Source organism: Limulus polyphemus, unplaced genomic scaffold (assembly GCF_000517525.1).
Source record: "Limulus polyphemus unplaced genomic scaffold, Limulus_polyphemus-2.1.2 Scaffold4483, whole genome shotgun sequence".
Lineage (NCBI taxonomy): Eukaryota > Metazoa > Arthropoda > Merostomata > Xiphosura > Limulidae > Limulus > Limulus polyphemus.
In genome coordinates, this window is record NW_013670093.1 from 64,417 (window position 1) to 76,780 (window position 12,364).

Genomic DNA, 12,364 nt, shown 5'->3' on the forward strand with positions numbered 1-12,364 from the left:
TGTGGCCTTTCACCCGTGACCTGTCTCAAAAGGGTTAAGAGATAGAGACATGCACGATTTGACTTACCTGTAGTGAGAGGGTTGACATATTTCCTATCAGATTTTAGCTAGACTAGTTTAAAATACACATGAAAAGACAAATGTTTCAAAACTTAATTTTCTTCAAATAGCTCTCTTTTTGCAGAATGTTAATCATCATTTTATGAGTTGAATATCTTAAGAGAGAGGATCAGAACTAAGCTACTAAAACATTTTTAACATTTTTAAGAAAACACTGACAACATTTTGTTGTGCAGTATAACACACTGAATTTTTTTTTTATGTTTATATAACACAAGTATTTTCACAAATGAAAAAAAAGTCAATGAGTACTTTTTTTTTCAAATGACAGCATATTGAATATGATATTTTCTCTTGATAATTTAATCCAGTTTTATTAACACGTGAATTAGAACTCATTTTATGTAACTTTCAAATAGTAATACCAATTTAAACTGTTTTTTCTTCATTTTGATTTGGGCTAATGTAACATGTTAATTTTTTCTTATATATGGCATTCTTTATATACTGATGTCCAAAATGGACTCCTTTTACAAACAGAAAAGATCAAGAGTATTTAGTACTTCAACACATACATTAACTAATACGTGTGTAACTGAAAAATATGTGGCACTGGAGAGTAAAGATAATCGAAAGTTACTTAGTTAGTTGTTTACGGCCCAGTTAATATTCTTCTAGGTTTGTTGCTAATATTTTAATTAATTTTGACTTATTTTAAGAGTGCAGTAGCCAACTTGAATCGATTCACTTAGCTTATGCAATTTTATACAAAATTAGGCTTATGTCTGTTTGCTCTGTTATAATGTTGAGCAGATGGTAATTTAATACGCTTATTCCATAACATTGAGCAGATACATTAGACAGTAAATTAATATGTGTATTGATTAATTGCTGAAATCTTTATGTCTGAAAAAAAATGGCAAAATGGAACAACAACGTTAGATCTGATTACTGTTAAGCAAAATACCTAACTTCACTATCTCATAGTTAATTAAAAATCTAAATAGCTTCTCAGTGATAATAGTTAAAAATATTAATATTCTTCTTAATTTTTGATAAATATTATAATTAGTTTCAAGTTGTTGGAGAATGCAGTTGTTAAATTGGATTAATTTGCTAAGTTTATATACAAGGTTGTTGATGCTAGTCTGAGCGTGCAGGAATTAGCAGTCTTGATATTAATTTTTTATATTAAAAGAGCAATGCTTTGTTATTAACACTGATAACATATTATAAAAGAAAATGATACATCATGATATATATTTAAAAACGGCAGTACATTGCTGCTGACTGGTTGCCTCCCTGTGGTTGATGATTCAAAATTAGAGATGGCAACACACTACCTGGACAGTGTACTGACAGACACGTTGTGACAGAACTCCGTTATTGGTGGAAAGAGAGCTAGTACTAAAATATTTCTTTAGCATGTAACCATAACCTTAAGAATATATATATATATTTACTTTATTTTGTTTTCCATAAAACCATACAGATTAACTTTCATCTTTGAGGGCTCAAACGAAACAAAAAATTTATAAAAAAGTATATATATATATATGTTAAATTAACTTATTCAATACAAAAGTAATAGATACTACTTTTTAGAGGTTTTTTAGAATTGTGATTTTTAGTGTTAATAGCTATGATTTTGTTTTAGTGGGAGCTTTCTAAATCTTTGACAAACATGTTGAAAGGAATGCCTGCAGGACTACAGAGGGACCGTCTCTATGTTTATGTATCAAAAGCAACAGAACTGAAAGGAATCAAAGTATGTATTCCAATAATATGAGTCATTTGTGTTATTTGTAAAGAATTTAGTGCTTCAGATTGTTTACATGATCTAGCTTTAATTTAGTAGCCATCTTCAAGAGGTATGGTATTTTGACTAACTTTTTATCAGTAAAACATGATAAACAGAGTACCTTTGTTGTGACTTTTAGTTAAAACTTTACCACTATTATAAAATAGCTTCTATATTTTTCTCCTTTATGATGTAATCATACAAAATAAAGACTAAATCAAGACGTGGTAGTGTGTTGTGTGGCCAAAACAACCTGCAGGACACACTGTGTGTTATAAGCAAGAGTGATAGTTTAGCAGTTTTCCATTTAATTTAGCTCACACTGTGGTAATCTAAATTATCACATATTTTCAGTGGATACGCTCTACTGGAACCTTAATTCACATACCAAATTTCAAGACATTCTGTTAACAAATACACAAGATAAAAAAATCTCGCATTTGGATTGAATTTCTTCCTTTTTTTATTTTTTCTATAGAAGTACAGAAACTTTATTTGATTGAAAAACATACTTAACTTTGGTTTTTTGACATTGATTAAAGACGTCTGACTTAGAGCAGCAAAACTACAGGGTGAAAGGACGTGCAGATACGTATATCTTGGTTAGGCAAAGAAAACTAGATTAGCAGTTTCTAGCTCAAGTTTTCAAAAGAATCTTGTGGGTGGGCAGTTATTATTCATTGCCAACTCTTAAGCACAAATTTGCTAAATTCTATTTTGTTTTACCCACCATCATGCCCCAAGTTGAACAAAAAAATGCAGCCTGGCTAACTAATGAATGAATACTTGCTGTAAAATTCTTATTAATGCTTAAGTGTAGCTACCAGTTTGGCTGCCAATTTTGATTTCATTCTATTAAGTTACATGCTCAAACCTTTTTAGGCCGCACCTTTTTTTTTCACACCTAAGGTATTTTTGATTAGGTAAATTATAAATATAGTTGTTTTTAAAATTGCAATGGAAATCCTGTAATTAGTGTTATAGTGAAATATGTATTTTACAAGAGCTCATTACTGTTCATGTTATCCATGATAGCTGTTTGCTGAAGCTCGTCAGCTTTTTAGACTTGTGGAAGAAGAGACAAGAACCATGTTGCCATGGTTATCAAGTGCTGTGCACTGGGAGTTACTACACTTAGACTTAACAGAGATATTGGAAACCAAGGGAAACTGTGATTTTTCTAGACAGGAAATTATTCAGCAAACAAGTGCTTGTGTCCGTGCTTATCATCGAGATAAAGGTATTAGTGTTAGTAGAAAATAAAACTTCTTGTTATTTCCTCAAAATAAAGATTCATTGGCTTTAGAGCCTAAAATTTTGTATTAGCTCATTTAATGAAGAACATATTTCATTTGTTGAGAGATAAAATTGTGTTTCATATCTTTGGAAAAAATGACATAGTTGTACTTCATTTAATCAAAATAAAAGTACATAGTTGTGTTTTGTTTCATCAGAATAAATATTCATGATTGTGTTTCATTTCTTCAGAATAAATGTTCATAGTTGTGTTTTGTTTCATCAGAATAAAGGTTTATGGTTGTATTTATTTTCAACAGAATAAATGTAGTTAAGTTGTGTTTCAGTTTAAATTGATAAGGCTTGCATTTTTGCAAGAACAAACTAGAAATATGTGACACTTTAATGTGTCCCTCCCCAGGTGGTTCAGCACTAAGTTTAAGAACTTATAAGGCTAAAAAGCAGGCTTCAATCCATGCATGTTTCTCAGTGTGGTAAAGGGACTTACTTATCTGTACAGATTAGGATAATCTAGTTGTATGATTCATCTTTGACTGCTTAATTATCAATGTTTAATGTGGATGTGTCTAACTGAAGTCAACCAGTAATAAACCTAATTGTAGAGCACATTTAACCCTGTCTGACTAGTTAATGTTTGGAAATCTGTACAATCCTTGTTTACTAGTTATTCATTGTACATGTATATTGATCCAACGTGACCAGTTTAAAAGTCTTCAGAAGTGTAATGAGTGTATTATCCTGAGAAACTGAATTCCATGTTCCTATGGAAACAATGCTGCCAGTTTTGCTTAATTTGATAAAGCCTTTTAAGAAAATATGTTAATCATGAAATAATTAATTTTTATCTATTATTATTTTCTGTGATGATTTCTGCTAGAAGTATTTTGTACGTATATTTTACTTTGAGCACAAAGTTTTTGTTTACTCATTCATCAAAATAAATGATTTCAATATTATAGATCTCATTAAATAAATATATATATATATATTGTGGACAAAATTCCAACATAATAAAAGGCACTTTGTATGCACTGAGTTATGGTAAAGGCTTAGCTTATTTTATATTTGTTTTTTCTTAAATATATTTATTTTAATATATATACTTCTCAAACATAAATTTTATTAGAGCTTTGTGCTAAATGTTTTTGTTTTAATGCTTTATTACAGTAAGCATTTAATTGAGTGTTGTGTTAAATGTAATAAGTTTAAAAGACACTCCTCCAAGACATCATCTATTTGACATTTGTGCTGAATGTTTTGTTTTAATAGACACTCCTCCAAGACGAGATTTGGTTGAGCTTTGTGCTGTTACTTTGTTGAATCTTCAAGAGTGGGAACTGCTTTGCCAGATTGAGACCAGAAGGGATGGAACTTTGCAAGTAAGAGCAACAAGAAGCTTATGTTAGTCCAATAAACTTTGGAAATAAGAACCATGTGAAGTATTTGTTAGACTGTTCAACTTTGCAAGTAAGAACAATAAGAAGCTTTTTTAGTCCAGTTAACTTTGCAAGTAAGAACAATAAGAAGCTTTGTTAGTCCAGTTAACTTTGCAAGTAAGAACAATATGAAGCTTTGTTAGTCCAGTTAACTTTGCAAGTGAGAACAATATGAAGCTTTGTTAGTCCAGTGAACTTGCAAGTAAGAACAATATGAAGCTTTGTTAGTCCAGTGAACTTGCAAGTAAGAACAATATGAAGCTTTGTTAGTCCATTGAACTTTGCAAGTAAGAGCAGTTTGAAGCATTTGTTAGTCTAGTGAACTTTAAAAATAAGAACAATGTAAAACCTTTTTTTTGTCCAGTGGACTTTACATGTAAGAGCAATTTGAAGCATTTGTTAGTCCAGTGAACTTTAAAAGTAAGAACAATGTAAAACCTTTTTTTTTGTCCAGTGGACTTTACAAGTAAGAGCAATGTGAAGCATTTGTTAGTCCAGTGAACTTTACAAGTAAGAACAATATAAAGCATTTGTTAGTCCAGTGAACTTTACAAGTAAGAACAATGTGGAGGATATGTTAGTCCAGTGAACTTTACAAGTAAGAACAGTGTGGAGCATTTGTTAGTCCAGTGAACTTTTCAAGTAAGAATAATGTAGAGCATTTGTTAGTCCAGTGAACTTTACAAGTAAGAACAATGGAAAGTATTTGTTAGTCCAATGAATTCTGCAAGTAAAATAAGCATGAAGTTTCTTTTGAAATGTATAAGGTGCAGTTAAAGGAATTAGGTATCAATCTTCTTTTGCTTTTTATGTGTATTCAAGGAATAAAAGTTACTACAAATCTTGATTTTTTCCATAGTTTGCCTCGCTCCTGGGATCTATATGTAGAGATTTATGCACTAACAAGGCTGGCCGTTTTTCTGCTACAGGGTTCTGGAATGGAGGTAAAGCTAAAAAAAAAACCAACTTTATCTATTGTGAATAAGTAATTTTTCATACTTCATATTTGTTTCTTTCTTTAGATCCTAAAGTAAATATTTAATGATGTGGAAAAAAACTTCAAGTATCAGTGTTAGAATGTCTTCTGTACATCAAGGTATAACAAAAGTGTAGTTTCTGTAGTACATTATGTATAAACTGTTTAATTTTGCTATATATATATTGTTTGTATTTAGTTGCTCTAGTCTTTACATTTTAGTACATGTATTATGCTGTTAGAATACCTCTTGCATAAACAGTAACAATTTAATTACTTCTGTATTCTCTGTATAACACATCTTTGTTATGCACTGCAACATTTATATATGTTTATTTTTTATGTTGTTTTGAAAACGTATGTTCTAGTTCTACATTTCAGTTCCTTTCTTATGGTCTTAATATTCATTTGCTTAACAGTTAGAAGTATAAAAACATACAAATAACTCATAATGCTAAGAAAAAACTTAGAAATGTTTTAGACTTTTGGTATGTTCTGTAGGATATATATTTGATGTAAACTGTTGTTTTAGTTCTTTCAGTGTACAGTGGTTACATTTTATTGCTCTGCTCTTTAATAAGGCAATTTGTATGTCCAGTTTCCATTCTTCACTGTACTCAACAGGTGATGTTGATGTTATAGACTCCTACAGTTTCCTTTATTCACTATACTCAACAGGTGATATCGATGATATAGACTCCTTCAATTTCCTTTCTCCACTGTACTCAACAGGTGATATTGATGTTATAGACTCCTACAGTTTCCTTTCTCCACTATACTCAACAGGTGATATCGATGTTATAGACTCCTACAGTTTCCTTTCTCCACTATACTCAACAGGTGATATCGATGTTATAGACTCCTACAGTTTCCTTTCTCCACTATACTCAACAGGTGATATCGATGTTATAGACTCTTACAGTTTCCTTTCTCCACTGTAATCAACAGGTGATATCGATGTTATAGATTCCTACAGTTTTCTTTCTCCACTATACTCAACAGGTGATATCGATGTTATAGACTCCTACAGTTTCCTTTCTCCACTGTAATCAACAGGTGATATTGATGTTATAGACTCCTACAGTTTCCTTTCTCCACTATATTCAACAGGTGATATCGATGTTATAGATTCCTACAGTTTCCTTTTTTCCACTGTACTCAACGAGTGATATCCATACCATAGGTTTCTATAGTTTTGTTGCCCTTTTTGTACACTACAGAAAATGTGTGCTAGACTGCTAGTTTGTTTTCTATGTAAGATATATATTATTGAGACTGCTACACTTTTTTCTCATTTTATACTCTATAACAGTGCTTCCCTGCTTAGGGCCATGAGATATCATTAAAACCAACTTTCATTTATGCAAGTTACCTTTCCAAGCCATGAAGATGGTCTGAAGTTGTATTAGCCTAAAGTGCTTTTAGCCGTACAAAGTTACTTTCCCAACCACAGAGATAGTGTTCTTTACCTGTATTAGCCTAGAGCACTTTCACTATTACGGATTTACATTTTACAGTCACCGAGACAATGTTCTCAAGCTGTGTTAGACTAGTGTTTTCAGCTATATGAAGCTAGTGTCATGGAGATAGTGTTTCTCACTTGTGTTATCCTAGAAGCTCTCACCCTAATCTTTTTTTCTTTCTCTTTTTCTTAAACCCCAAACTTTCGACTATTTTAAAGCATAGAAAACAAGTGTAAAACAACATTGAAACATCATAAGACAATTCTATATCTATTATTATTTGCATAAGGGGTGTTCCATAATGTAAAAGTTGGGAAACATTGCTGTTTAAGTTATATGTGTCCTTGGATACTATATTTATGGCTTGTGTCTCTCTTAATAGTTCTTCCAATGTTTGGACGAGGAGGAGTGGTATATCAACAGAAGCGACTTAGTTCTGGAGCAGCTAAAGATGTACAGAGAGATGGGATTCTTTCTAGGTGATCTTAATATCGTATTTGCTTTAATTATAAGTACAGTTGAATCTAATAACAAACAGCTAAATCCTTATGTTTGGGTGATGATCTAAGTAATGTTAAATCTAAAAACAAACAGTTAGGTCTTTTCTTGGGTAATCATATGAACTTTCACTGAAATCAATAAAGGACAATGTCCAACTTTCATACTGCTACTATTTTTTGTGTTGTGGCTAGCATTTATCCACAAAAAGATTCAGTTTGCTCATTTCTTCTATTAAGTTTTCTGCTTTTTTGACAGATTTTAAGCCTACTTGTATCCTATTTATAATATTTGCATAAAGAATAAATGCATGGTTTCAAACAATTATTGAAGTAATACTAGTAATATGGAAATCTGGAAAATGTTTTGTTTTCAAAAGTGTGTTGGTTAGTTTCACACTCAAACTGACATGAATATGAATATTGTAGTTTTTTTTTTATGTTAGTCTTGGGAAGCTTTTTTTGAAATAAAAATATTTGTATATATTCTTTGGTCCATCTTTTCTTATGTATTTGTTTTACATCATGACAAGAGCATGGAACCATGTTAATGTTACTTCAATTTAATAATATATTGGATATGTAGCATCTTCTGTTTTATTTTCAGTAATAAAGATAATACAGAAACTTGGAACTGTTTTTGTTTTTAAATTTATAATAAGACATATTTTGATGTATTATTTAATATAAAAGCTTTTGAATTGAATATTCTTCTGCATGTTTTGTACTCAGTTTCATAGTTTCTCCTCCCCTATCTAATTAGGTCATCATTTATGGCACTGGTTCAGAAAATCAAGGTAGGGAAAGGAATTTATCAAACCATCTATAAATGTTATGTAAGTGTTTATTGTCTGTCTGAATGAAATAGAAGGATCGAACTGGTAGGTTTTTGTATTTACCAAATACGTCATTTTTCAATACTTTTGTGTCAAAGTTTGTTCTAAAATATCTAATGTCATTCACTTTATGATTGTGTTAGTCAGTATGTAACAAAGTAACAAAAATTACAGTATACATATATATATATATATATATAAAAACATCAGCATTATCAAATTGAGGAACATCTATCCAAACAATCCAAAGAAACAAAAACATACATGATTGGTTGCTTTAAATTAAAGCACTGTTGTCAGTAATGTTAAACAAATAAAGGATATTTAAGAAAAAATTAGAATTATGAGATTCTTTATTCTGTACAGAAACAATGTTTTGTTAATTTGTTTGAGTGTTTTTATTAGATATGTTAAGTTTGTCAGGTATTGTGTATGCAATTCATTAGGTTCTTGTATCTTTTATTTTTGGATATATCTGATGTTGGTGGTTAATTCTTTACTTCAATATTTGTAGTTTTAATTTATATGTCTGTTGTTAGTTTAATTCTTATTTATTCTTTGAAGGTTTATTTTGTTTATCTATTGTTCATTTAATTATTATTTATGTGTTTTGTTTATCTGTTGTTCATTTAATTCATACTTATGTTTTGAAGTTCTGTTTATCTATTGTTCATGTAAAGTTTTACTTTGTTTATCTGTTGTTCATTTAATTCTTACGTATATTTGAAGTTCTGTTTATCAATTGTTCAGATAATTAGTTGTTTTTTTTTACCTATTTTCATTTAATTCTTACTTATGTTTTGAAGTTTTACTTTGTTTATCTATTGTTCAGTTAATTTATTTTCTTACCTATTTTTCATTTTATTTTTGTATATGGTTATAAATTTTAATATGTCTCTCTCTTGTTTTGTGTCACCCCCATTGGCTTGCGGTAAGTCTGAAGGCTTATAATGCCAAACACCAAGTTTTGATACTCGTGGTGAGCACAGCATAAATAAACCATTGTGTATCTTTATGCTTAACAATAAAACAAACATTTGGTTCTTTGATTTCATTTTTATAGTTTTAATTTTGCATATCTGTTGCTGTTTTATATCTTCTTTGTACTAAATATATCTTTCATAGATTACAACAGAGTAAGGAAACTGTATCACATATAGATCAAATCTTCTGTTGAATATAGTGAAAAATAAAATGAAACGTAAAACACGGATATCTTCAGAGTGTAATAGGAGAGTTTAAATGTAGCCATTTATGTCACAGATGTATTCTAAAAGTACACTGTGAGAGTGAAAATGTAATAGTTTTAATACAAAACTGTTTTGTAGTTTTATTAGTATGTATCTTTGTTCTTTTGTTTCTTTAATATACTTACATTTTATACATTTAATTTAACAGATTTCTCAATGAATTAGATTTTATTTTGGTTTTATTGCATTAAGTTGGTGCATTCACTGCTCATAGTTGATATAGTTTAATTTTAGCTTCAGTTGGTAACAATGAAAGATGAACATTTAGAGTAAATTTAAGATATTTTACATTTATTTCATGTAGTTGTTTTTTTTTTGTTTTTTTTTATAGAATTCCCTGGTCCTGACAATAATTTTATCCTTTCTTACAAAAGTCTACAACATTCTTAAGGTATGTGTGGAATCAAAAGAAGCTTGTTTACAGATATGCCAAAGCCATAAAAAGTTGAATGGATGTTTCTGTATTCGATAATTCACAGTGTTTTACAAACTATAAGATTTCAATTGAGTGGTGTACCTTGGCACTTGATATAATTAATTTTAACGTTAATATTATTATTATTAGGTTCCTGACACTTGCTATAGGCAATTACCTTGTTGCCTATTGTTATTAGTTTGCAACTACTAGTCTTTATCAGTGTACCTGACATCTATTGTAGATAAGTTCACACTTATTAATTTTTTTATTGGTGTGCCTGGCATCTACTGTAGGTAAGTTTATATTTACTACAATGATCAATGGTGTACCTGGCATCTACTGTAGGTAAGTTTATATTTACTACAATGATCAGTGGTGTACCTGGCATCTACTGTAGGTAAGTTTATATTTACTACAATGATCAGTGGTGTACCTGGCATCTAACTGTAGGTAAGTTTATATTTACTACAATGATCAGTGGTGTACCTGGCATCTACTGTAATTAAGTTTATATTTACTACAATGATCAGTGGTGTTCCTGTCATCTACTGTAGGTATGTTTATATTTACTACAATGATCAGTGGTGTACCTGGCATCTACTGTAGGTAAGTTTATATTTACTACAATGATCAATGGTGTACCTGACAACCACTTAAGGTAAGTTTACACTTGCTAGATTTTTTTAGTGGTGTACCTGGCATCTACTGTAGGTAAGTTTACACTTAGATTTTTTTAGTGGTGTACCTGACAACCACTTCAGGTAAGTTTACACTTAGATTTTTTAGTGGTGTACCTGGCATCTACTGTAGGTAAGTTTACACTTACTTAGAATTGTTAGTGGTTTACCTGGTGTCTATTTTAGGTAAGTTTTCATTTACTAAAATTTTCAGTGGTGTACCCGTCTACTTTCTGGAAGGTTACACTTGCATTTTGAAGAAAACTTATGTTTTTCACTCTCTGATCAAGAATTATATGCAAATATTTAACCCAAAATTCAAAAGTATTTTCTGAAAAGACCTTCAAAATATGTTTTCTTATATATATACACAAAGTTAATGATACTATTAATATTTTAGAAGTTGTTTAATTTATTCACATCATACAAAATATATTTTGTAAAACACCAGCATGATAATCTTCACCCCAATTGTTCTCTGTTCACATCAGAGATTATGTAAGTTGTCTTTCTGTATTATTTTTCTCAGACAGATATTATTAGATTAAAAAGTTTCCTGTCAGCTAGTGTATGGTTGAGATTTTTTGTTAGTATGTTTCACAACTAGACCGTGTTTTATCAAACATTTTTCTCCAACATGCTTCACCAAGATTGCTGTTTTTTTTAATGTTTTTATCCAATATGCATCACAGCTAGAGATTATTAAACAGTTTTCTCCAATATTATTAACAGTTAGACTTTGTTCAATGTTTTTCTCCAACAGTCTTCACATTATATCATTATTAATCGTTTTTTCAGTATGCTTCACAGTTTAACATTGTTAATTGTTTTTTCAGTCATATTTTATCCATTTTATTAAAACATCCCACTTTTTTATTGTTATTTGAGAAATATTTTTCTATATGTAGGATGACTGTAGCTCAGAAGTATCCCTTGAATATGGAGAGCTGTGGCCAACAGTGATCGAGCGGTCAGGTTTTCTGTTAATTGTTATATTGTTCATATTACATGAAAACTTACGTTTGACAAAATATAAAATGAATAGTTACAATGTTTTAAAGTTGTTTATAACTTTATAGTGTATATAATAATTTAGACTACATATTTGAACTTTATTAATTTCGTATATCTTTCTTTCATTCCAAATGTCCGATTTTATCAGCTCTATCTGGTATTGAGCAGAAAATGACTGTCCAGTAATGAGATTATAGTTTTTTGTAATGTTAGAACAAGCTCAGTCCCTGAAAATGACCTTCTAACCATTTTGTATTTGTTATAGTTTTCATGCTATAACTTTTAAATTAATAAGCATATGTTCACAAAATTTGGCATATTATCGGTAAACATTACAAGGCTTTCATTCGCAAAGTATCTGATTTTTTTGTTAAGTCTTAAGGTTTTTTAAGCAATATTTTTCTCATGCCTTTTTTATTTCACATGTTGCCTATCCAACATGAAAAGTAATTTTCATTTTAGAATTAAAAATACTTTTATGCATCAGAAAATTTTCAAATTTTACATGCAAAATCTTTATAAAGTCCAGATAATTATCAAATGTTTCTTATGAAAAACTTTATACTTAATCTGTTATTTTCATTAACGAATCTCTGTACAGGTTTGGTCGATTTGATTGATCTCGTAACTGGCATAAAAAAATTCAGAAATAACTATAAATTATGTCTTTTCGTTCTAG

The 12,364-nt window shown here is 29.9% G+C and overlaps 1 protein-coding gene across 1 annotated transcript in view; it reads left to right on the plus strand.

Annotated features, from left to right (window-relative positions):
* The window catches only part of LOC106471230 (integrator complex subunit 8-like), a 47,705-nt gene that overhangs the window by 30,820 nt on the left and 4,521 nt on the right, over positions 1-12,364 (plus strand). Inside the window, exons 7-14 of the mRNA XM_022399855.1 lie at positions 1,718-1,828; positions 2,897-3,101; positions 4,388-4,497; positions 5,414-5,498; positions 7,376-7,472; positions 8,254-8,287; positions 9,908-9,967; positions 11,580-11,641. Coding sequence (XP_022255563.1) covers positions 1,718-1,828; positions 2,897-3,101; positions 4,388-4,497; positions 5,414-5,498; positions 7,376-7,472; positions 8,254-8,287; positions 9,908-9,967; positions 11,580-11,641 — 764 coding nt within the window. The remainder of the gene's footprint in view (positions 1-1,717; positions 1,829-2,896; positions 3,102-4,387; positions 4,498-5,413; positions 5,499-7,375; positions 7,473-8,253; positions 8,288-9,907; positions 9,968-11,579; positions 11,642-12,364) is intronic.